This window comes from Humulus lupulus, chromosome 6, assembly GCF_963169125.1.
Source record: "Humulus lupulus chromosome 6, drHumLupu1.1, whole genome shotgun sequence".
NCBI lineage: Eukaryota > Viridiplantae > Streptophyta > Magnoliopsida > Rosales > Cannabaceae > Humulus > Humulus lupulus.
In genome coordinates this window covers 49809852-49835554 of record NC_084798.1, presented here as the reverse complement: position 1 = coordinate 49835554, position 25703 = coordinate 49809852, and the positions used below count along the sequence as shown (strand labels likewise).

Below are 25703 nucleotides of genomic sequence, written 5' to 3'. Positions count from 1 at the left end.
AGGGCTGCGGCGCGCTAGAATTCAGAGAGCCCAAGGCTCTCTTCTGGGGGACACGAGCCGCAACGCACCCCAACCAGCGCCGTGGCGCTTAGGCGACCTCAGAGAAATGCCAAGGCCCTTTCACGCACATGGGCTGCGACGCTTGAAGAACAGTGCCGCGTCTCGAGCTAGAAACCCATAAATTCTCCTGCATTTTCTCGAGCCAAACTCACTAAAATTCATCCTAAACAGTAGCTAAACCCAGATTAAGTCTAGAACTCCCAATCACACAACATAAGCATAATAGTTACCCCAAAAACTAACTATAAATCCTATCCCAACTCAGCAACTCAAACTGAAACTAAAACTCAGTCAAAAACCTAAGCTAACCAGAAATTCACAGAGAAAAACATGTCTTAAATCTTACCTCAAGGTTGATTTCGACCCTCAGCTGTCTCCAAGCCTACCCCTAGGTTTGATTCCTCAATTCACAGCTTCAGCTTTCAAGTCTTCCTCCTCAAAAGACCCAAGGTTCCCAATACTTCAAGAGAGAGAGAGAGAGGGAGATGAACGTGAGGGAAAGTGAGTGTGTGAGCTGACAGTGTTTTTGGTTTTCTCTTAGTTTCTAGGATCCTCTAGTCAACTAAGTCCAGCCAAGACCAAGTCTATCCCTTGGCATAAAAGACCAAAATAACCCTTGCTCAAACCCTTATCTTTTAACACCCCCAAGGGCAAAATGGTCTTTAGTCACATTTCCTGCTAATCCTCAAATAGCACCATAGATTCCCTAATTAATCCTGACATACCCAATTAATCACCAAATAACTACTTGTTACCTGATAAATCCCAAATACTCACTAAGTTTTCCAAAATACCCCTAGGCTCACACCGAGCCAGGTATTTAACCCTATTGTGACTATTCCGCTAATTCGCTCACTAGGATCGCCTAGGACTACACATCTCAAATGTATCCCCATAACATTGGGGTCTCACTCATAACACATACATAATACAAATACACCCTCGATGGGTCAAAAATTACAAATATGCCCCAATTTACAAAATCGAGCCAACATACATATTTAATACACATAAACATGCATAAATATTCACATTACCGCATAATCACCCATAAATCCAATTAATTCCACATATGAATATGATTATGGCCTCCTGGCACAGTAATATAGGCACCTAGCCTTAATAGCAAATTTGGGACATTACATGATGTCTTGCCACCTGATTTATCTGCGGAGTTGGAGTGGACACTTGAGCCCGAACGCCTCCTGGATGTCCGACCAGGCACCCAAAAGACCTCCCCACAGGCTCTAATCCAATGGACAAACTTGCCTGCCTTTGAAGCCACTTGGGAAGATTTCAAGGTCATTCAAGAACAATATCCTCATTTCCACCTTGAGGACAAGGTGAAACTTTGGCCAGGGATATTGATAGACCCACAATTACATATGTTTACACTAGGAGAGAGAAGGGGAAGAAGAGTGACAAGTCAGCACCCAATGAGAATAATGTAAAAGTTAATTAGAGGGGAGTGACTTGAGTAAGGTGAGGTGTAGGGAACTGTGATGTACCGAGGGAAATAGTTTATCTAGAGGAATGTTAGTCATTTTAGGTGTGTGAAGAATATTGGAGTGAGTTGTGACTTTTGGAGAGAAATAGGCTCTGAAATTCCTATTATTTCCATAATACATTGACTGCTATCTTCAATTTTCCGAGTATTTTGCCTCTGTTCTTACCATTTATGCAAGTCATTCCTATCATTGTCCTGATTGTAAAATGGTAACTCCTCCCTATAAATAGAGAATGAATACCTCTATAAAAAAAGGTTCAAATCTGGTAACTCCATTTCACACCAGAAAGAACTTATTTTTTTTTTATTCCTTTACTCTCATTCTACTTTTGTTTTAACTTGCTTATAACCTAAATACCATTCTCTAATTTCATCCGAAGATTAACTTGATTACTTCTTGGTTAACGAAAATCTCACGTTAACATAGGGATGTCAGATGTTTACATTAACCATTTCATTAATCCGACTATGCTTAGATGCCAGCAAGCTATGGTGAATCCCAGCCCCTCAGCTCAATTCAATGCCCCCACAATAGTTCCATTCTCTGACCACCATATTAAGATATTCACGAATGCTTCTTATATGGACCCTAAATGGGAATTGCAGCTGTGTTTCAGGACATGCATGGCTCTGTCATGGAAGCTTATTTTGGTTTTGGTTTTGGTTATGCTTTAAATGTTATTGATGCTGAACTAGGCCATTTTGATGGCTATCAAAGGTAAATCGGCTGAAAAATTGGAATAAAACAGCCAGTTACTCGGATTCAAGTCGGTGCTATTTCAGCTTTGACTGCCAGAATAGCTCCTACAGATGGGAAAGTATTTGTCTAATAATCTCGTTTTAGATTGCATAACTCGTTTTGACGAAATATACTCGTTGCTAAACATGGTGCAAATTAAGGCTAACGCCAATTCCTCTTTCGAGTTTGCTATGTGTGGCGTGTTGCCCCTTTGGCACACCCACATGGGGCCATCTTGTAAGGAGCATGCCTTGGTGCTTGATCATTAGTCAAGTCTTGCACCAAGCAACCTCATGGGATAGGGTAGTGGCAGTTTTGTAATATTGCATATGTCTCCCAGACAAAAATCATATATGTTCCTAGGAAGACTTTATTTCCCTAGAAGGCTCCTTAGGGGGAGGTGACCTGGTGACTTAGGGAAGCACCATGGCCATCAGCAAATAGGGGCCAAAGCTGTGTACTCCCTTGCCCTATCAAGGCTATATATTAATGAAATAACATTTATCCATACTTGCCCATGTGTGCTTCCTTGTTGCTTATGTGTTACTTGTTTGTTACCTTCATTGGGTCATTGTGTGCCACTTGCCTTGTTGTGTGCTTTGTGTTGTGTGGACATTCCTAGGAATGACTTGCTTTGTGCTTGCTCATACTTCGTTATTCGCCCGTTGCATGTCCGAGATGTGTATGTGGCTAACCGCTGAGTTTGTTTGCCTGTAGGTGTGTGTTGTAGGCTAACTTGCTAGCTTGAAGAGTCTGCAAGTGCCGCACGTTCCGTCTAGTTGGAGTACCCAAATAGCCGGCCCGTGACAGTTGGTATCAGAGCCAAGTTAGAAAGCGCTTGGCAAAAGCACACTATGGTGAGCAACACTCAGAGGATCGAAGCTCTTGAGAAGCGAGTAGGGGAACTAGATGGCCTGGACGAGAGGGTCAGGGATCTTTCCTCTGCAAGTCAGGACTCGGGATCGTCTGATGCAAACAATCGCATAGCTGCGTTGGAGAAGGAGAATGATGTTCTTCTATCCAGAATTATCGCGTTGGAGAAAAGAAACACTCCAACAAGTACTTCTGTTTCCCCTCGGTGGGAAGAACGCATCGCGGCGATGGAGTGCATGCTAAAGGAACAAGAAGTTTCAATAAATGACACGACGGAAGATTGCACGGAGGCAGTCAGTGTGCTCAGAGAAGAAATGGCTGAGCTATCTGCCAAGGTAAACCTGACCATGCGAGCGGTTGGGAATGCCCCTGCAACAGGGCCGATAGGTATGGAGTATGGCCGAGCCAAAGTACCCGAGCCGAGGCCCTATAATGGGGCCAGAGATGCAAAGGATTTGGAGAATTTCCTCTTTGACATGGAACATTACTTTAGAGTCGTGTAGGCCGATTCGGAAGATGGAAAGGTCGCCATGGCTACCATGTATTTGTCGGGGGATGCCAAGGTGTGGTGGAGGACCAAGTATGATGAAATAGAGAATGGCAGGTGTACCATCACATCTTGGGCGGACCTGAAGAGGGAATTAAAGACGCAATTTCTGCCAGAAAATGTAGCTTACATAGCTCGTCGCCAGTTAAGAGAGCTTAAACAAGTCGGGACAGTTCGAGAATATGTAAAGAGATTTTCGGGACTGATGCTCGATATAAAAGACATGTCCGAAGTGGACAGGCTCTTCTGCTTCCTCGAGGGATTGAAACCGTGGGCCAAGCAAGAACTTCAAAGACAGCGGGTGTCTGATCTGGCCACCGCTCAAGCTGCTGCCGAACACTTAACAGACTACACTCCGGAGAGCAGCCTGCCGAAAAGGGCTACTCCTCCAGCCAGCTCAAGTAGCGCCGGGAGTAAGAAGTCTGGGAAGTCCTAGCAGGGTAAGAGTGGGGGAGAGAAGAGGACAGCTGAGTCCAATTCTTCTAGTGGGACGGATGCTGCTGCAGGGAAGAAGCCGCTAGCTTGTTGGATTTGCAAAGGCCCACATAAGTCGGCAGTTTGCCAATTCTGGGGCAAGCTGAATGCCCTCATCGGCCAAGAACAACAGGGCGAAGGAGAAGAGGAAGAAGAAGAGTACGCGCACATGGGCGCTGTCCGCCTGTTGAACGCTCTCAAGAAGCATGGCGAGAAAGGGAAGAAGACCCTGGGGAAAGGGCTAATGTTCGTGGATGCCGCTATCAATGGCAAGCCTGCCAAAAGCGTGATGATCGACACTGGCGCCACCCACAACTTCATCTCTGAACTCGAAGCAAAGCGACTGGGACTAAAGCTGGAGAAAGATGCAGGCTGCATGAAAGCGGTTAACTCCAAAGCCTTGGCCACAACTGGCGTGGCTAAAGGGGTAAAAGTGAGAATCGACACGTGGGAGGGGCAGACTGACTTGGTGGTCGTCCATATGGACGACTTCGATGTAGTTTTGGGAATGGACTTTCTAACCGAGAAAGGTGACATTCCAATTCCTGCCACTGGAAGCTTACTCATAATGGGAGAGACTCCTTCAATGGTACATGCAAAGGTGAAACCACCCCCTGGTGTGAAGCTTCTCTCAGCTTTACAGTTCAAGAAGGGTGTGAGGAAGCAGGAGCCCACTTATGTAGTTGTACCCACCGTGTTCGAATAAGTAGTGGAATAAATTGTTCCACTAGAAATTGCGAGGGTCTTAAAGGTGTATGGGGATGTGATGCCAAATAAACTCCCCAAAGCCTTGCCACCAAAGAGGGGGATTGATCACCAGATAGAGCTGGTGCCCGGAGCGAAACCTCCAACAAAAGCGCCATACAGAATGGCACCCCCTGAGCTAGAAGAATTGAGGAAGCAATTAAAAGAGCTATTGGAGGCAGGCTTCATCAGACCGTCGAAGGCGCCATATGGCGCACCGGTGCTATTCCAGAAGAAGCACGATGGGAGCTTGAGACTGTGCATCGACTATAGGGCTCTCAATAAGGTGACAGTTCGCAACACATACCCCATTCCTCTGATCGCTGATTTGTTCGACCAGCTAAGTGGAGCCAAATACTTCACCAAGTTGGACTTGAGATCGGGCTACTATCAGGTGAGGATTGCAGATGGGGATGAACCAAAGACTACGTGTGTTACTCGATACGGAGCATTTGAGTTTCGAGTAATGCTGTTTGGGTTGACAAATGCACCTGCTACCTTCTGTACACTAATGAACCAAGTATTCCACAAGTATCTAGATAAGTTCGTGGTGGTGTACTTGGATGACATCGTGGTTTATAGCGCCTCGATTGAAGAGCATCAAGAACACTTGGCTCAAGTGTTTCAGAAGTTGAGAGAGAACCAGCTATATGTGAAGCGAGAGAAATGCTCGTTCGCACAGGAGAGCATCAAGTTCTTGGGCCACGTGGTGGAACGTGGCCGTATTCGTATGGATCTGGAGAAGGCGAGGGCAATCCAGGAATGGAAAGCCCCCACAAACGTGAAAGAACTCCGCTCCTTCTTGGGCCTAGCCAACTACTATAGGCGATTTGTGGACGGCTACTCAAGAAGGGCGACACCCTTGACCGAGCTTCTGAAAAAGGGTGTGATTTGGGCGTGGACTGACAAGTGTGCGGAAGCGTTCAGGAGTCTGAAAGAAGCCATGATGAAGGATCATGTTCTTGCCTTGCCAACTATTAGCAAGCCCTTCGAAGTACGGACAGATGCATCAGATTATGCTCTGGGAGAGGTACTAGTACAAGAGGACCACCCGGTCGCATACGAAAGTCGCAAGCTGTCTGAAGCTGAGAGGAGGTATACTGCCCTGGAGAAGGAACTCCTCGCAGTTATACATTGCTTGCGAGTGTGGAGGCATTACTTGCTGGGGTCAAAGTTCGTAGTGAAGACGGATAATGCAGCTGTGAGTCATTTCCTTACTCAGCCGAAATTGACCCCTAAGCAGGCTCGATGGCAGGAGTTTGTGGCAGAATTCGACTTCCATTTTGAGCACAAGGCAGGACGCCTAAACCAGGCAGCTGACGCCTTGAGTCGCAAAGCGGAGTTGGCGACTCTAAAGATCATGGCTAGCTTGTCGGCTAGCGTGGTGAACACTCCACTCAAGGAACACATTAAAGAAAACCTGGAGAAAGACCCAGTTGTCAGGACTATCCTGAAGCTCGTAAAAGAAGGCAAGACTCGCCAGTTCTGGGTGGAGGATGATCTTCTGTGGGCTAAAGGGGGGCGCTTGTATGTTCCAAAAGCTGGAGATTTGCGAAGGACATTACTAAGCGAGTGTCATGACACTCTGTGGGCAGGTCATCCAGGGTGACAGAGAACCCATGCCCTCTTGAAGCAGGGATACTACTGGCCACAAATGTGAGACGATGTAGTGGAGTACACCAAAACTTGTCTGGTCTGCCAGCAAGACAAGGTCGATAGGAACAAGACACCTGGGTTGTTGGAGCCCTTGCGAGTCCCAAGCCGACTGTGGGAGAGCGTGTCGCTTGACTTTATCACCAGTCTTCCGAAGACAGGAGATTTAAGTGCGATCTTGGTGGTCGTGGATAGATTCTCGAAGTATGCAACATTCATCCCAGTGTCGAAGTACTGTTCGGCAGAAGAGACAGCCAAACAATTTTTCAAACATATTGTTAAATATTGGGGAGTGCCCCAGAACATCGTCAGTGACCGAGATGGAAGATTCACGGGGACATTTTGGTTCGAATTATTCAATCTCTTGGGGTCACAACTGAATATTTCCTCGAGCTACCATCCGCAGACAGATGGGCAAACAGAAAGATTCAACGGGATGTTGGAGGAGTACTTGCGCCACTTTGTGAATGCCAATCAGAAGAATTGGCCGCAACTACTCGATGTAGCTCAATTTTGTTTCAACTCTCAAAAGAGTTCTTCGTCGAATAAGAGCGTTGTTAATGGACAGCAGCCACTGTTACCCCACACAATGGATGAATATCGCGGTCGAAACCCACGAGCCTTTCACTTCACAAAAGACTAGAAGAAAACAACAGAGATTGCCCGAGCTTATCTAGAAAAAGCCTCAAGAAGAATGAAGAAGTGGGCAGATCAGAAGCGCAGACCACTGGAGTTCAAAGCAGGTGACTTAGTGTTAATCAAGCTGAGGCCCGAACAGTTGAGATTCCGAGGGGACAAAGACATCAGACTCGTTCGCAAGTACGAGGGTCCGGTCTCAGTCATCTCAAAAGTTGGCCTAACTTCATACAAAGTCGACCTACCCGCTTGGATGAAGATACACCCGGTCCTTCACGTCAGCAACTTGAAGCCGTATCATGAAGATCCAGCCAATCCAGAGCGCAACAAGTCAACCAGAGGAGGAGTCAGTGTTCAGCCAAGGAGCAAGCGTCAACCAGAAGAAATCCTGGCGGAAAGAACGGTCACCACTGACCGTAAAAAGCATAAAGAATATCTGGTAAAATGGAAGGGGCTCGCTGATGACGAAATCAGCTGGGAAAGGGCGGAAGACTTGAAGAAGCTCACGCAGAAGATTGAAGATCTACAAGCTACTTCGTCGAGGGCGCCGAAAGATTAAGTGGGGGAGAGTGTGGCGTGCTGCCCCTTTGGCACACTCACATGGGGCCATTTTGTAATGAGCATGCCTTGGTGTTTGATCATTAATCAAGTCTTGCACCAAGCAACCTCATGGGATAGGGTAGTGGCAATTTTGTAATATTGCATATGTCTCACAGACAAAAATCATATATGTTCCTGGGAAGACTTTATTTCCCTAGAAGGCTCCTTAGGGGGAGGTGACCTGGTGACTTAGGGAAGCACCATGGCCATCAGCAATTAGGGGCCAAAGTTGTGTACTCCCTTGCCCTATCAAGGCTATATATTAATGAAATAACATTTATCCATACTTGCCCCTGTGTGCTTCCTTGTTGCTTATGTGTTACTTGTTTGTTACCTTCGTTGGGTCATTGTGTGCCACTTGTCTTGTTGTGTGCTTTGTGTTGTGTGGATGTTCCTAGGAATGACTTGCTTTGTGCTTGCTCATACTTCGTTATTCGCCCGTTCCATGTCCAAGATGTGTATGTGACTAACCGCTGAGTTTGTTTGCCTGTAGGTGTGTGTTGTAGGCTGACTTGCTAGCTTGAGGAGTCTGCAAGTGCCGCACGTTCCGTCTAGTTGGAGTACCCAAATAGCCGATCCGTGACACTATGCATACCCTTTTGTGAAAGCAATCAAATAAAATAAATAAAACTACATCTTGTAGTAAGAGGCAGGGGAATAAGGGCATAGAGTTGACTACGATACAAAGTGATAACTCATATATATTTATTCTAAATGAATTTGAAAAATAGAAGACCGAATAATATCTGTTCAACATAGGTATGTCTATGTCTCACGTTTCGGATTCAACACCAAGACATTTCTTATCTTTGGGGCATCTACTGATGTATGGCATTTTCAATTCATCCGCTATTTTTCTTTTCTTCTTTTTTTTCTTTCTAAAGATCAATCCTCGACGATGCAAAAATGGCTGGAAATGTAAGCCAAAAACCACATCCAATCCCCGCAAAAAACAGCATTAATAAACACTTCACAAATAAAGAAAAAAAAAGCTACGGCTTGTTCAACTAACTATTTCAAAGCCATCTCACTTGCTGTCGGTGAAATCTGCATCAATGACATCTCCGTCGGGTCCCTGGGATGATGAATCTGATGGGCCGGCTTCACCGCCAGGTGCAGGCCCTGCACCAGGGGCCGCACCTGGACCAGCACCAGCACCTGGTTGGTTGTATAGGGATTGGCCAAGCTGCATTACTTCCTGGTTGAGGGCGGCTATGGCATCTTTAATGGTTTGGGTAGATCCTCCTGAAATGGCTTCCTTGAGCTCTCCTAGTTTGGCCTCAACCTTCTCTTTCACTTCACCAGGAACCTTGTCTCCCAGCTCCTTCAACTGCTTCTCTGTCTGGTAGACGACGGAATCAGCCTGGTTCTTTGTGTCAATTGCTTCTCTCTTTTCCTTGTCCTCCTTGGAGAATTTCTCTGCTTCGTTGACCATTCTCTCTACCTGTAAATTTCAACTCACACTATCACTACGAAGTAAAAAAGGCCTCCAGCATATATATTTGTATAGCCTAAGACATCAAATATTTCTTAAATCTAATAGAAAGGCTATGAAAAACATTGACACGGCTAGTATACCTCATCACTGGGCAAAGTGCTAGCACCGGTAATGGTAATGTCTTGCTTCTTCCCAGTACCCTTGTCAATAGCAGCGACCGAGAGAATACCATTAGCATCAATGTCAAATTTGACCTCAATCTGTGGAACCCCACGAGGCGCAGGTGGGATACCATCCAATCGGAAGCTTCCAAGAGACTTGTTGTCCCTGACGAATTCTCTCTCACCCTGAAGGACATTAATCTCCACACTTGTTTGCCCATCCGCTGCTGTGGAGAACACCTCCGATTTTGATGTGGGCAGAGTAGTGTTTCTTGGGATGATCTTAGTCATGACACCACCCAAAGTTTCTAAACCCAATGACAATGGCGTTACATCCAACAGCACAATGTCACTGACATCTCCAGCCAACACACCAGCCTACGATAAAAACATAGGAATCTCATTAAATACCGCAAGCAAGGACACAGCCATTAAATCATATTAAAATTGATCCCAAGTGATTTTACATTAGAAAACTGATAAATAACTATAAACTAAATTGTATATCGTTAATCAGGCCCACCTGAACAGCAGCACCTAGAGCTACAACTTCATCAGGATTGACTGTGACATTGGGGTCCTTCCCACTCAATTTCCTCACAAGCTCCTGAACAGCGGGAATACGGGTTGACCCACCAACTAGGATCACTTCATCTAGATCTTTGTAGGAGAGTTTAGCATCCCTTAAGGAATTTTCAACTGGTGTTTTAAGCCTGTAAAATAATTCCGGGTTAAAGACATTTGACTTAAAATTAAAAGTCTAGAGTGCAAAAACTAAAATTTTAAAAAACCACAAATCATAGTTTTAAACAACATTAGATACCTGTCAAGCAAATCTGAGCACAACTCCTCAAACTTGGCCCTAGTAAGGGTGGTCTCAATGTGTTTGGGGCCATCAGCAGTGGCAGTAATGAAAGGAAGACTGCAAGACACAAGATATTGTAAGTGAGAAGAGGAAGGAGGGACCAGTGAGAAGAGGGGAGTAATAAGGAAAATGCTTAAGACAAGATCAATGTACCTAATGTTTGTCTGAGTCAAAGATGATAGCTCCATTTTGGCTTTCTCAGCTGTCTCTGTAAGACGCTGAAGAGCTTGTTTATCCTTCAACAAATCTATTCCCTCATCTCTTTTGAAGTCTGCAGCTAGCCAATCAACAATTCTCTGCATAGATTTCATGATACTTGAGAATCATCTTTATCTACTCATGTCACACCAAAAGGAGACTGAAGAAGGAAGAAAAAAAACTCTTTAAGCTCAAAGAGATATGTGCATACAACAACATACCTTGTCAAAGTCATCACCACCCAAGTGTGTATCTCCAGAAGTGGATAGCACTTCAAACACTCCATCACCAACCTCCAACACTGGAACAAAAGAAGAGGGTCAATATAACTTCTTCAGGGGAAGAAGATTAATACTTCCTTCTTGAAAGTAACAAGTAAAGCAATAATATTTAGTTCAGCAGATTACTTATGACATCATTTACCTGACACGTCAAAGGTACCACCTCCAAGGTCAAAAACCAAGATTGTCTCGTTGTTTTTCCTTTCAAACCCATATGCTAATGAAGCGGCGGTTGGTTCATTTATAATACGAAGAACTTCCAAACCAGCAATCCGACCAGCATCTTTTGTTGCTGTTCTTTGAGAATCATTGAAGTATGCAGGGACGGTTACAACAGCTTTAGTCACTTTGTCATTCAAAAACTTCGAAGCATCATCCACAAGCTTTCTCAAAACCTAAACCATATACCAGCAGAACAAAAATGAAGATTATTATTAGTAAAGGAACAGCAGAAAATCGGATTGGATAGGATTTGAAATTCAACACTACTTTGAAACGGAACAAGATAGCTGATTCTAACCAACTAAGTCGATTCAATAGTAGTCAGAAACTTTCACAGAAACTTGCTATGCGATTTTAGAAAAAGTTTACATACATGTTAAACAGCCAAACAAATAGTCCTTTGCGCATGAACTACCATTTTTGACAAACTAAACCAGCATTGGGCAACCAATTACTATCAAACTCAGTTTCCCTGGACTTCCAGCAGTGAACAGAAACAAGCATAATAATTTTACCACTAAAGTACACGACACATCTATCAACAAGGGAATGTTTTTCATAGCATGGTATTAGCTTTGTACACCTAAAAACCACTTGTGTTATTATTTGGGTTGAAGAGCCTTCAACAACAAAAATAGCTAAAGTATGAGACATCACCCGCATAGTAATTTTAAGGCAAGGCAAGTAATAGTTTTTTCACTTATCTTCCTGGAAAAATGTAAAACCTATCCACACAAGTCCTATAAATATTTTATATTTATATGTGTATATACCTGAGCTGAGATTTCTTCGGCGGCAAACTGCTTGCCAATAGCAGGACAATCAAGCTTGACATTTCCATTTTCATCCCTAACAACTCTGTACGACACCTGCTTGGACTCCTCGTCCACCTCCGACATCTTCCTCCCAATAAACCTCTTGACGGAGAAGAAGGTATTCTCCGGGTTCACAACGGCTTGGCGCTTGGCAATCTGACCTACCAACCTATCCCCATTCTTGGTATAAGCGACCACAGACGGCGTCGTCCTCTGACCCTCGGCGTTGGTGACTATGGTGGGCTTACCACCCTCCATGGCCCCGACGGCGGAGTTAGTAGTACCCAAATCAATGCCCACGACCTTCTCGTTAACCACCCGAAGGGGTCCGATACTCCTGGCTCTGTTACCGTTGGTACTGAATTTCAGAAACACAGAACGAGACAAGCCACCAAACGACGCCGTACTGCCGAGTCCATGGCCCAAGAAGAGTGTCCTCGGGTTTCTGAAATGGGGCTTCCTGTAGGAGGAGCCAGGCACTGCCGCTCCAAGAACATTAATTTGAGCTGTAGAGGAAGCCATGATGGCGAGGATTTATCGGAGAGAAGATTGGGAAAGGAGCTGGAAATGCCCTAAAAGAAACCCTAATCTGTGGGAAGAAGAAGAGTTTGGTGGGAAGGAAATGAAGGAGTTTGTGTTGTGTGGTGAAATAGTGAGAAGATAAGAGAAGAAGCTAAGCTATGCTCAAAGCTGAAGGCTAAAGGTGGAAGTAATAATATAGAGGGTTTTGGTTTCGGGGGAGAAAGAGAGTGAGGGTTAGGTAGTGCCACGTGTCGCACATTCTAGAATGATCGATCGCTCGATGAGGCATTTCAGCCAATGGCTACCGTACGATTGCGGCTGCCACACGGTGGAAATTTCGAGGTTCTTCGGTTTGTTTTTGTGTAAAATGGGGTTACAAATAAAAGAAAAAGGGCTCAAATTAAAAAGGTAATTTGAGTTACTAAAAAGTAATAGAAACACACATGTATGTGATTTGAAAAAAAAAACACACACACCATGTATGTATTAGTCCTTTAAAATATTTCTAGCCATCCTTTCAAAAGTATATATATATATTTAGCCACAGTAATATTTTAGTGGCTCCAAAATCATAGAATTTCGTCTACCAAGAACCATTTAGGCATTTTAAGGCAACATTATATTTATAATTGAGCAACTTCTATACCAAATTATTATTTCATCTTCAATTTATTATACTAAAATTTACACCAAAAATAAAATATTCTATTTGTTTTCATTTTTATTTATTTCCAATATTTAACGCGATGGGACCGAAAGAATGCTTATTAGATTTTTCAAATTTGTATGTAGTATAGTGGGAATGACTTTTTTTAATCAGAATAGTGAGGAATGACTTGGTAGGCCTTGTTCGTGAATTCTTTATCATTGGAAGGATGGGTAAGAGCATAAATAGAACCTTCTTAGTTCTTAAACGAGTATCAATAAGAAGCCTTGATTAGTAATATCCCATCAGCTTGTGTAATATCACTTACAAGGTCATTCCAAAGACTTTGGCGAAATAGATATGGAGACACATGCCTGGCTTAATTTCCCCTCATCAATTTGCTTTTGTGTCAAGAAGATTGATTGTGGAAAACATTGTGCTTACTCATAAGGTTTTGCATGGTTTTAAACAAAAATGGGGGGAGAGTTGCCTATGTTGATATTAAAGTGGCCTTGTTTAAGGCTTATGAGAGGCTTGAATGGTGTTTTATAGACAAAGTGCTACAGGCCAATAGGTTATCCTCAATGAGCTTCTCAGTGTTGCTTAATGAAGGTGCTTCGAAAGAGTTCACTGCCTCGAAAGGTCTAAGGCAATGAGATCCACACCCGCCATATCTTTTTATTTTATGAAGTCTTGTCAAAATTCATTTTGAGGGAAGAGACTAGTGGTAGACTTGCAAGCTTCCCTTTTTCTATGAATGGCATTTTGATTTCGTACTTGATGTATGCAGATGACATTATTTTATTTTGTGAAGTTGGTACAGAACAAATAATTATCTTGCAATAATGCCTCCATAAATATTGTTATTGATCAGATTAATTGGTGAAAGGGGGGAAAATCCTCCATAACCTTCTCTTGCAATGCCTCCCATCATGCATAAGGATTTATACAAAATCTATTGGGATATAAGGAAATGGATGGTAAGGATATGTTCTTAGGTAATCCCTTATTTATGTCAAGAAACAAACATAAAAACTTAATTTTGTATTGGATAAGATTGTGGGACGGCTTAAGGTGTGGAGGAGTAAGCTACTCTTACAAGCGGGCACAATTACTCTCATATCTTCAACCATTCAAGGAATTGTGGGATATAGTATGTCAATATTTCTACTACATTAATTTATCAATCACATGTGCTATGAAGAATGCCAATAGAAAATTTTAATATAAAAAAATTGATACTTATTATTATTTTAAGAACTTGTATGTATGTATTTATTTGTACACAACTTAAATTTTAAATATCAATACTATTTTCTAAATGTATTTTATTTATAAAAAAAAAAGATACTGTTGACCATAGATTTGGCCAACGACACTGAGTCAAATAAACGATATAAAAATAATAAAACTGAACTGAAAGAATAAACGATATCAGGATTTATAACGGTTCGACCCCAAGTGTTGGTAATGACCTACGTCCACTTAAACACTCTTATTGATGTAGAAAGTCTCAAACCCACGATCAGGTTAACTAGATTCAACCGAGCTTCGTGAGCTTGAGATAATACAATGTCTTGTGTATAAAAGTGTGCAAATGTAAGCTTAGAAAATATTGATGCACTAAGCCCTCTATTTATATGCTTAGAGATCTAACAAACTAGGTCGTGGGCCTTACATGACTTGCTTGCCAAGTAATAATAAAATAATGTGTAAATAATACATATCACATTTGAAATTGTAAGTATCCCATAAATATCTGCCTGAGCTGGTCTTCTACGTGTTTGTGTAAAAGCACCTGACCAACCTGGTTAAGTACGCCTTCAAGTCGACTTCCTGAGTGAAGCTTTTAACTGTGTTCATATCAGTTGTTATGTGAAAAAGCTTTGACTATTATGTACGATCTTGGTCAAGGGTCGATTAGAGTCTACATTGTGATGTTGTTTGGTCATCTTGTGATTGCCACGTGTCGATAATCTATGTCACGTCACCACGCTAGTTTTTAGGGAAAATATTTGCCCCCAAGTTTATCATGATGCGACTAGCATTAAATAAACTTTATTCGAACAGGCTTCTTATACGAACAACCTTCGTGACATGTCTTTTCAATTTTTACTTTTTACTGCCTTGGGAAAATAAACATCATGATTACTCTTTTTTTCGAAAAGAAAACTGATGGCTACACGAATCCCTATGTGCATAAAAAGTACATTTTCACCTCACCTTTTCACCTACCCTCTTCAATTATATTAAAATCTCCTTCTCTTTCTTCTCATTTTTACATTCATTTTCTCTTTCATCAAGAACACCAAAAAAGTTCAAAAATAAACTTCTTGAGAAGTCGATCAATTCGGGCTATTTTGAAGCAATTTTCAAGCCAAATTGTAACGCCCTACTAAACTAGGACCGTTACAATGTGTATTTAAAATTGTGCTTAACTTATTAAGCGAGTCATTTGGACTAAAATGTGTAGTTAGGGTTAGTTAAAATTTGGTATAAAAGTTTTTTGTTAAACATTGGCTACTTTCATTAAAAGATTTAGTACATAAACACGGGATCCTAAAGAAAAGAGAAGTTTAAAAGCTGATACAAGGAAAATAAACGAAGTACATAATAGTCGTCCTAAGCGGCAAAACCACTAAACCCTAGCTTTCCAAAAGAAGTCTCGATCGTGGTAGTCGAGCAGGCTGCCTATGTACACGACGCCCTCGAAGTTCTCCAACTCATTGCTGATCCAATTTTCCCTTGCCCTTACCTGCACCACGTAGCACCCATGAGTCGAGGCCCAGCAAGAAAACTCAAATAAATAGATACAGATAATCAACAGATCACAAATAGCAAGCTTAGCAGTAATAAACATACTTAAGCAGACATTCAACTCAATTACACGACCATAGGATCAAATGAGTGCATATCACACTTCCAAATGGCTTCGCCATAACGGCCTGCTTTCCACATGCATATGCCGACCAAGACCCTAAGGCCGAGTTTTTCAATCAAATTAAATCCACTAAATAGTTCATACATAACACAATCATTCATGTTTAAAGAGATTTGAAAATATGATTATAGACATACTTAATAACCAGGGCTCAAGCCCTAATCGCAACCCAGGTGCAGTTTTCTTAAGTCAAGTCCCCAATAGATAGCGTATGGCAACCCTGAGTGCGATCCTTTTCTCCTGAGCCTAACGGTATATCCTAGTCACAACATAATAACGAATATTCATTAAGAACTAAACCAATTAAAAGCTTAAAGATTTATTTCTAGCCTCCGGGACCTCAAATTCTACTAAACTAGGTAGTAGAATCCTTCCCGAGCCTTTAGGTTTGAGTTCTCGTACTCAAAAACCCTATTTGGCTAATTTTCCCTAGTTAGAGTCACTGCCCGCCCCCTGAAGGATCGTGACGCACCTCTAGTCAGAGAGCCCCCCAAGCTATCTCTTTCAACACGTGCTACGGCGCCAAGGCGAATCAGAGAACTGCCCTAGCCATTGAGTTCATGCGGGCCGCGACGCACCGAGAACAACACCACGACGCAACCTGCAAACCTAGTTTTTCCAACACTTTCCAGATATTTCCTCCGAACCAAAACCCCTAAAAACAGTCCCAAAGTTGCCCCAAAGTCCCAACTCAGCATAAACTCTTACTAACACAACATAAGCAACATTATACCCCAAAAACCAAACATTAAATTAGTATATGATGAACTTAGAAACATTTAATTATCAATACTAACAACATAAACACAATAGAATGACAAAATACAATATTAGGGTTAGAGAGATACAACATTTTGTATTGAGCAACTTGAATCTTCAAACTTGGGGAACTTCTAAGGCTTATACACAATAAGAATTTTATTGTACAAAATCTCTATTCCAAGCCTTCCCTTATTGCTTGAAGCATCAACCAAGCAAAAATAGATTTGGGATTTAACAAGTCTTGAAACTCATACAAGTCAAGAAATGCTTGATGAGTTTCTTTGAGAAAACTTATGGTCTTTGAGAGTTAGAGAGAGAGTTGAAAAGTGTGATCAAGGCTTTTAAATTATAATAACCCTTATTTATAGTGTAGGCACCGTCATTAAGTCTAACTGATAGGATTAGAGCTTTTAAACACATCATTTGGAGCTAAGTCACGTAATTGTATGGTCCATACAGACAGCACAGATGATGTGTCACCTGCTTGGTGGTGATACATCGCCTGCCATGCGATGCATTGCCACCCCTGTAGTGCACCAATTTTTTTTTGTTTTAATAATTTTGTGCTTTGTTTTATTTAATTGTTAAGTGTTATGAATAATTTTTTTAATTTTTAGAATTGTTTGGTAGAAATTGCATGAATTTAATTGTTAATTGTTTTATTTATTTTATCAATTTAATTTGTGAATGAAATGAGCTTTGATTGAATGCACCAAGGTGCATGGTAAGTAGAGATGCACCTTAGTAATTGAGTGTGCATGTGCATGACGTACATGCAGTAGAATTCTCTTACACATTTTTGTTTCATTTATTTGAATTATTTTATTTAACTAGAAAAAAAAAATAAAGAAAGTGGTTGGGAGATGGACGTGTGAAGCATAGTGGGAAAAATGGTTTTTCTTTTTCCTATTTTATTTGGGAATTAAAGAAATCAAATTAAATACAATAGTTAAAATGGGAAAGGGAGGTTGTCATCTTTTTATTCTATTGATTATTTTCCTTTATTGAAGACAATTAAATAAAAATAATTAGGAAAAAGGAATTGAATGGGAAACTTACCCATTCCCATTAGGCTAGTTACATCTTTAGGGTTAGATAAAAAGGGAAGAAAGGAAGAGAAGAGCCATTTTGTGCTCCTTGGGACCGACGGCTAGAGAGAGAGAGAGGGAGAGAGAGAGAGAGGTTGCGTGAAAGAGAGAGAAGGAGAAGGAGAAAGAAAGATGAAGAAGGAGGAGAAGAGAGAAAGGATTCGAAATCCATAGGTATGGCCCTTTATGTTTTGCTTTGATTTTTAAGATTAGGTCATCTCCTCAATACTAAGTGTTGATCTTCCTCTTCTCTTGTTCTTTTTTTGGGGTTCGAATGCTATAGGTGCCAACAAAGGAGAATCAACCTAGTAGGAGTAATTATTTTCAAAGAGGAAGTTAAGCCCTAGCCTTGTTTTGATTGATGGTTGTTTGTTAGTTTTGATTTTGTTTGATGCCTATGGGGGTTTCGGCCAAGCATGTGTAGGGGATTCTTATCATATTTTTTTATTTTATGTTGATATGTTGGATTCATGTTCTAGGGTTCTTGTTTTTCTCTTGAACTTTGATAATCACACTTATGGATTTGAGAAATTTTTTTTTTTTGAAAGCATGATGATTTTAAATAATGAATCTTGTTGTAGACCTAATGATTTATTTTCTCAAATGTACGCAAATTTTGTGATATAATTTTGCAAATGGTACTATGGGTGTTTCAGCCTTGTGTGTATGATTTAAGATGGTTTGATTAATTTATTCCATGCTAATGGTAATACTAAAGTACTTAAAGGAGGTGTAGAAACATGTTAGGGTCCATGTGGATGTGAATGAGATTTTTGGTATTTTATGTTTATGTCATGTGAGTTTCGGCCTATAGGGAGATTACCAATGCGTGTTGGCCGTTTTTTTATTTTCTTTGATGTCCCATTTAATCATTAAAAATATGCTAGGTTATTTGGTTAAATTGGGAATTTTTCTTAAGTCGCTTATAATTGATATATTAGTGATACATGAAGATTATATTTGAGTTTTCAGAAGCATGAATTTAAAATGAATTTTTATGATGAACTATGCTTGCTGATTTTGTGTATAATTGGTGAGTAATTTGGTAAAACAATGATTTGCATGCATAAGTTATGTCTCAAATAATGTGTTGATTTTATGTTAATAAAAGGGTATTTTATTCAATTAATATCTACAGTTTTTTATTTATTTTATGAAGAAAATAAAATTTGATTTTTGAGTGATTAAATAGTTGTTGGAAGTTTTGGTTAAAAATAAGAAATGTCTCTTAAATGAAAGAAATAATGTGTGTATATTGAACTAAATTATTACCATAAATTATGTATATGTTAAATTGATATTTTTTTAATGTAACCATAAATTTTCACATTATTATTAAGTGCATTTTTCTTTATTTTTAATGAGAAAATGTTTGGGTTTAAATTCACTTTTTAATTTTAAACAAAATAAATAGTTGCTAAAAGTTTATATTATTAAGTTAAAAAAACAATTATTTTGTTTAAAAATAATTGGTTTACACTACATAAAATAAGTCTTAAATAATACAAGTGAAAATATATTTTTCCCACACTTAAAATTACATTTTCTCACACTAATTCTTGTAGTTTTGTTAATTTAAAAGAAAATGTTATTTTCTAAAAGAACCATGAAATTTATAAGTACTTTCATGTTTTGTTATTTTCTATGCAATTTAAAATAATAAATGGTATTATTATTTTATGAAAAACTAAGAAAAATGTTAAATATTTTTTTTATGAAGTAAAAATAATGTATTAAGTGGCTAAATCAAACTTAGGGATTTAAAGAAGTAAATAATGGTGAATGAGTAATGTTGCTGAATTTTTATTTGAAAAAAAAAGTTAGAAATGAGCATGTATAAATTATCGTGTTTAACGTCACTTTTTAACAACGCTCCCACATATGTATGTCGTATGCAAATGCACTTTTACGTTCAAATATATGCCTATTTTTCAAACATATAATTTTTACTTGATAACTATGCATGGATGGATAATAGGTAGAAGTGACATTATTCTTTTGTGATTCTATGTGAAAAATGTGCATGTTTGGAAATTATGCATAATTTGCACCATGTGTGCATGACCTATGCACATGTGGGGTATATGTGTTGGGCACGAGAAATCTCATGTGATGCTAAAGAGAACTATTTGATTATGATTATAGGCTCGTTGTGAAGTTTGTTCCATTATTGCTTTGCTCGGACCTGAGGTAAGGAAGTTAAATAGAATCTTTATATTTATGCTATGAAACTGTAAGAATGGTTTGTATGAGGATATATGCTATGTATGATGATGTACCATGTGATATGAAGTATGAAATGCTATTTTGAGATGATGTGATGAATTTGATGAATCATGTATTTCCTTTGTGTTGATGTGACTGGATTGCATATGTTTTTGTATGGTGTATGAGAAAGAAAATGGTTGTTAGTGTGTTGAACGTGACACAACAAAGGGATTACTAAGGATATAAGACGTAACCCGAGCTATCAAGGTATGACGTAACTCATAGAGCGACACGCCGAGGTTATTCAAGGACCAGAGCCTCCTATATACCTCAAGATGTGACATGGACAAGAGAGGGAGTCATATTCACAAGGATGTGATGATGATGTTTGAATATGATGATGATATTTGAATATGATGTTGACGTTTATGAATGATGTATGAAGATAACGTTAAAGTATGATGTATGATGATGTATGGATATGATGTTGTATGAGTCTTATGATGAGATTATGTTGTTGTTGTGTTATCTTTGTATGTTGTTTGTACTTCCTTACTGGGCTTTTAGCTCACCCCCTTACTTTCCCCCTTTCAAGTAATAAATAGGGTTTCTCTTTGGCACGCAGTGTGATGTGAGGAGTTCCGACGTCAGAGTGTGTATGGCGGGGGGTATCCTATGGATGAACAAACGATCAACTTAAACGCTGGATTTTAAAGAACGATGTTATGGACTTCAATTTTAAAACTATTAGTGGGACTTAAACTTTATTTATTGTAAACGTTGCATAAGTACTCTTATTTTTATTTTAAACTATTGGGCCCAACTTGCATGTTTATCAAGGCCCCACTGGATTTTTCATATGTTAAGTGGCTTTCTTCTATAATTTTATGAGTATGGAGATTTTTTACAAAGTAGTAGTTTACGTCGTTTTAACAACCTCGCGGGTGATGCATCGCTGGCTGGGTGTTTTTTCTCCCAGGCAGTTCTAGGCGATGCGTCGCCTCTCATAGGCAACGCAACACAGATGCCTCTGCAAAACCACCTCAAGTGTGACCTCAAAATGTCTCCAAATACCTCCAAACTTTTAGGATATGTTTAGATACCTCATTATATCACTTTAGACTCATAAAAGTCACTTTTTGATGCCTACTATACAATCTCATGTTTTCACTTCAACTTAAGTGAAAACTATTAAGTATTTTGTACCTCAACGTGTAAACATCTTAACCATTATATTTAACCAATCTCAACATTGGAGGAGTCTCCCAAAGGACTTTGGCTTCTGGAAGACCTGTCTCAAAGGTTGGTTGGTAAGCACTTTAATGGGATGTGTTTGGAAATAGGGTCGGAGCTTCCTTTAAACTATTATTAGGAAAAATGTCAGCTTTTCCATGAGCGGATACCTGGATTTTGCTTCGAGGAGTCAGTTGCTGACATAATAGACATGATGTTGGGAGTGGCCCTCTTCGTGTATCAGGGCGGCACTGACTGCATTCTCTGTGATGGACAGGTAAAGGAGCAAGGGTTCCCCATCCACCGGCTTTGATAATATTGGAGGATTGGCCATGTGTGCCTTAAGCTGTTGGAAAACCCACTCACAATCCTCCGTCCATTCGAATTGATGACTTCCTCGAAGGATGTTGAAGAAAAGGATGCACTTGTCGGTGGCTTTTGACACAACATGGTTGAGAGCTGTTATTCGACCAGTTAGGCTTTGTCATCTTTGTGCTTCCTGGGGGATGGCATCTCAATAAGTTCCTTGATCTTGTCGGGGTTTGCTTCGATTCCTCAGGAACTCACGATAAATCCCAGGAACTTCCCTGAGGCCACCCCAAATGTGCATTTTTGTGGATTAAGCTTCATCCCAAACTTGCAGAGGACTGAGAAAACTTCTGCCAGGTTTGTCACATGCTCCGAGTGTTAGGGTTTATGCCCTAAAAGCATGTAAAAAGACATTTTATTGATTGAAATAAAAGTACAACTTTATTATATTTGAATGTTATAATTATTATTTGGATAATTTATATAAATATCAAGAAAATTCCATATTCATTATGAGGATATGATTTTGTATTAGTATGAGAGAATTAAAATCATATACAATGAATAAAATAGTCGGTAACATATTAAAGTATGAAATCTTTAATGAATGGTGTTGACCACGATTTTGGCCAACGACGAGTAGACGTCAAAATGACAGTAAACCTTGAATAGAAAATAACGACACAAATAATTTTATAGTGTTCCAGCCCCAATTTGTTGGTAATAGCCTAATCCACTTGGAGTTGTGATATATGTAGCCTACACTTAAGATCAGATGAACTTGAGCCAACTAAGTTTCTTAAGTGTAAGTAGAGATATACAGAGTTTCTCTCTCTAGAGAATACAAGCCTTCTCTCTCTAAGCTCTCTCAGAAAATGCCCCAAGAATTCCCAAGTCACAGTCCCAAAGTCTCAAAATTAGAGTCTAAAGTCTCCAAAAAGATTAGATCCCCCTAAAATGATGCCATGAGCTCTTTATTTATAGGCTCATGGATCGTACATGAAAAATCTCCCGCTTTGACGAGGTCCTTGGTTGTTTTAACCAACTTTGACTAATAAACGAATTTAAAATATAACTATATGGCTACTACTTCAGGATATTTAAGAGATTCGCGCGGTAGTTACGATTGATTCGGGTTGAAGTTGTTCCTGAGATTCTGTAAAGAAGTCACTGGGAAGTTAACTCCTGAGATTCGAAAACATCCGGTTGGCTACACTCCTCAATCTGACATAGTTGGTCGGCTAAATCTTCCTTCTGATGTAACTGGTAGGGTAAAACCCCTTTCTGATGTAACTGGTCGGGTGAAACCCCTTTCTGAGGTGACTGGTCGGGTGAAAACCCTTTCTGAGGTGACTGGTTAGGTGAAACCCCTTTCTGATGTAACTAGTCGGGTGAAACCCCTTTCTGAGGTGACTGGTCGGGTGAAACCCCTTTCTGAGGTGACTGGTCGGTTGAAACCCCTTTCTGAGGTGCTGGACGGGTAAGACTCCATCCCGACTAGACAAAATTCTTATCTAGTCAGGTAAATCATTTCCTGACCAGTTAAACCCTTTCTTGGTCGGACAAACACCCCTTCTGATGTGTCTAGTCGGGTAAGACTCCCTCCTGAACAGTTAAATTCCTATCCGGTCAGGTAAATTATTTTCTGACCAGGTAAAGCCATCTTCCGACCAGTGATATCACAACTCCGTAGGTCATTTTCTAACCTTTGCACTTCCCTTGGTCAACACATTTATTGACCATTAATTTGTCGCTTGATGATCCGCTTGATGATCATGCACTGCCACCTGTCACTTCTGATTGTCACGTCATCGAACTGAAATTTTAGGGATAACAAATGATTACTAGTACAGTTTACTAAGCATACGAGATGCAAGTAGTCTAGATTCGGATTACTATTGTGGATAGACTTCTTGGTAAATATGTTGTATATAATAGTGATTATATATGACAGGACTGATGTGAATTAACTATTTTTGACCCTTGATTTGGCCAACGACACGGAGTCAAAATAACGACAAAGAATAAAATCAAGAATGGAATCAAATGGGAAGAAAGTGACACAAATGATTTATAGTGGTTCGACCCCAACTATGTGGTAATGACCTACGTCCACTTAGTGTTCTTATTGATGTTGAATCCCAACGTAGTGATCAAAGAACTAGGGTTCTTGAGTTTCACCCGCCTTAGGAGAATTACAACCTTTTTATGGATAATCACACTATGCTCTCTCTATGAGTACTCGAGTTCAAGGTTCAAAAGTCCCTTCCTTGAGCCCTCCCATTCATATTTATAGGCTCAAGGGGGTTACATGGGCCAATGAGCCTTAATTATCCTTAATATCAGCGTATGAAGGTAATAAAGAGAAAATCTAATAAATGTTGTTATTACAAGATTGCGTATCTTAAAGGAAATAAACTGAAGCATGTGACCAGACTAGTCGTATCTAAAAGCGTGATCTGATGAAGCAATAAACATCTGGTCGATAGGTGAACAACACTCCTTCACTTTAATGTTGCCACGTGCCAACCACGTGTAATAACTCTTGCCACATCATCAAGAGTCATTTTTGGGGAAACATTTGCCCCCTAAGTTTATTTTACTACGACCAGCATAAAGTAAACTTAGGAGACTAACCCTTCGCATACCCCACCAAATCTGTCAGAGCCATCCATGCCTTCTTGAAAAAGGCAACCGATCATGTCTTTTCAGTTTCCCAAAAGTTGTCTAACGGCTATTGCGTTTCCCCATGCCTTGAAAAAGTAATTCCATGATTACCTCTTTTACAGTGCCACGATCAATATAAATACCCATCCTTTTCACTTTTTACCTTTTACTGATCCCTTTGCCTTCAAGAACTCTGAAGAACCAAGCAAAACTAAACCCAGAAAAGTTTTCTGATCCACGGTCCGCCTGTTTGATTTTTTGAAATCTTCTCAATCCTTCATCCAAGTAAGTCTTCTAACCGATTATTTTCTGTTATGCTGTGCCGTGCAATGCTTGTTTTTCCTTCATTTTTGATTTCTGAGTTCTTGAATATCTCTGTCAGTTCTTGTAAAATGGTCTTGGGGTAAATGGGTATGTTGATCTGTGCTAAATATGGTAGGAAAATAACACCTTGCTGGGGTTAGGAATTAGTTTGGTAGTTAGGATCATGAATTTAGGGCATAAAATCGAATTTTTTCGATTTTCAAGCTTGTAGAAAAACTGGGTTTTTCCCGCCCCTTCAGAGTCGAAAAAGTCTTTCTTGAAAAACTTTTTACTTCTGCCTTTTGATCTGTTTTCCAATCTGCTCGTATATAATTTAGTGTTTTTGTTAAAATGCTGCTGGTCGTATAAAAGCTTAACTTTTATACGCGAGCAACGTTATTCCAACTCTAACACAAGTTTTTAGGCCGTAGATTCTCATCTCCCCTTCTCTGTTTGCAGATTTTCATGCAAGATCCGTGGGGAGGTGAGAGACCAATTGACGACGACCTGCTCGCTCAGGTGCTCGTGGACGAAGAACAACCGTCACTACTTATCCCAGGAATCCCTTTTTCTCGAATTCCACCCACCAGACCTTCTTCTAGTCCATCAAAAATGGGTAGAGTAAAATCCACTGCCCAGAAAAAGAAATCATCAAAACCTTCTAAAAATCAGCCTGCTCCTTGGGCTAAAATTCCTTCGACCAGTGGTAGAGCCAAAACCATTGATTCTGAAATTCAAACATAGGCCAACCCCCATGATGCCATTCGACCAGATGTCGAATGGTACCTTGCTCCTCCTAGCACAATCACTGCTAGGATGGTAAATAATTTCCTCCAAAAAGTACGGACTTTCTGGGGTTTCTTTATTCCTTCCTACCACCGACCAACGGGCAAACCTGCCTGGTGGCGCCTTCAGCGCCTGGTCGAGGTATCATATTGAGACAGGAGCAATCCTACCTCTCCATCCTTTCTTCAAGGAGTAGCCAATTATTTTGGGGTCGCTCCTTTCCAAATAACCCCGAACGGGTATAGAATGCTTTCGGCACTCTATATCCTTTACAGCCATAAAAAATGGCCTGTCCCTTCTCCTCATGAGATCAACTACCTGTTCGATCTCAAATCTAACCCCAACTAGGACAACACGGGGTTCTTTCATTTTTTCAATAGGAATCGACTCGCACCTTCCTAAGTGGGACTACCTACAAGTTCAAT

General features: G+C 40.4%; 1 protein-coding gene and 1 long non-coding RNA gene across 3 annotated transcripts; one reads left to right on the top strand and one right to left on the bottom strand.

The window, feature by feature from the left end:
- Positions 1-8509: 8509 nt before the first annotated feature.
- Positions 8510-12499, bottom strand: LOC133782160 (stromal 70 kDa heat shock-related protein, chloroplastic). The gene is made up of 8 exons (XM_062221364.1): positions 11772-12499; positions 10919-11171; positions 10717-10796; positions 10451-10593; positions 10256-10354; positions 9956-10145; positions 9412-9810; positions 8510-9277 (listed from the first exon to the last, which is right to left on the bottom strand). The coding sequence occupies exons 1-8, from the start codon at positions 12333-12335 to the stop codon at positions 8861-8863; spliced, it is 2145 nt and encodes a 714-aa protein (XP_062077348.1). The 5' UTR covers positions 12336-12499; the 3' UTR covers positions 8510-8860.
- Positions 12500-17589: 5090 nt separating this feature from the next.
- Positions 17590-20972, top strand: LOC133784011 (uncharacterized). 2 transcript variants are annotated; one of them, XR_009871075.1, is made up of 4 exons: positions 17590-17946; positions 18056-18107; positions 19918-19962; positions 20606-20972. It is a non-coding gene; the product is annotated as an uncharacterized LOC133784011 (long non-coding RNA). The 2 variants fall into 2 exon arrangements; XR_009871074.1 differs by lacking the exon at positions 18056-18107 and having other exon boundaries at positions 20606-20933.
- Positions 20973-25703: the final 4731 nt, after the last annotated feature.

Coding starts and splice junctions, on each gene's coding strand:
- LOC133782160 (XM_062221364.1), bottom strand. CDS start 12,335: ATGGCTTCCTCTACAGCTCAAATTAATGTTCTTGGAGCGGCAGTGCCT. Junction 10,797..10,918: donor TGGTACCTTTGACGTGTCAG/GTAAATGATGTC, acceptor CTTTTGTTCCAG/TGTTGGAGGTTGGTGATGGA. Junction 10,594..10,716: donor GTGGTGATGACTTTGACAAG/GTATGTTGTTGT, acceptor AAATCTATGCAG/AGAATTGTTGATTGGCTAGC.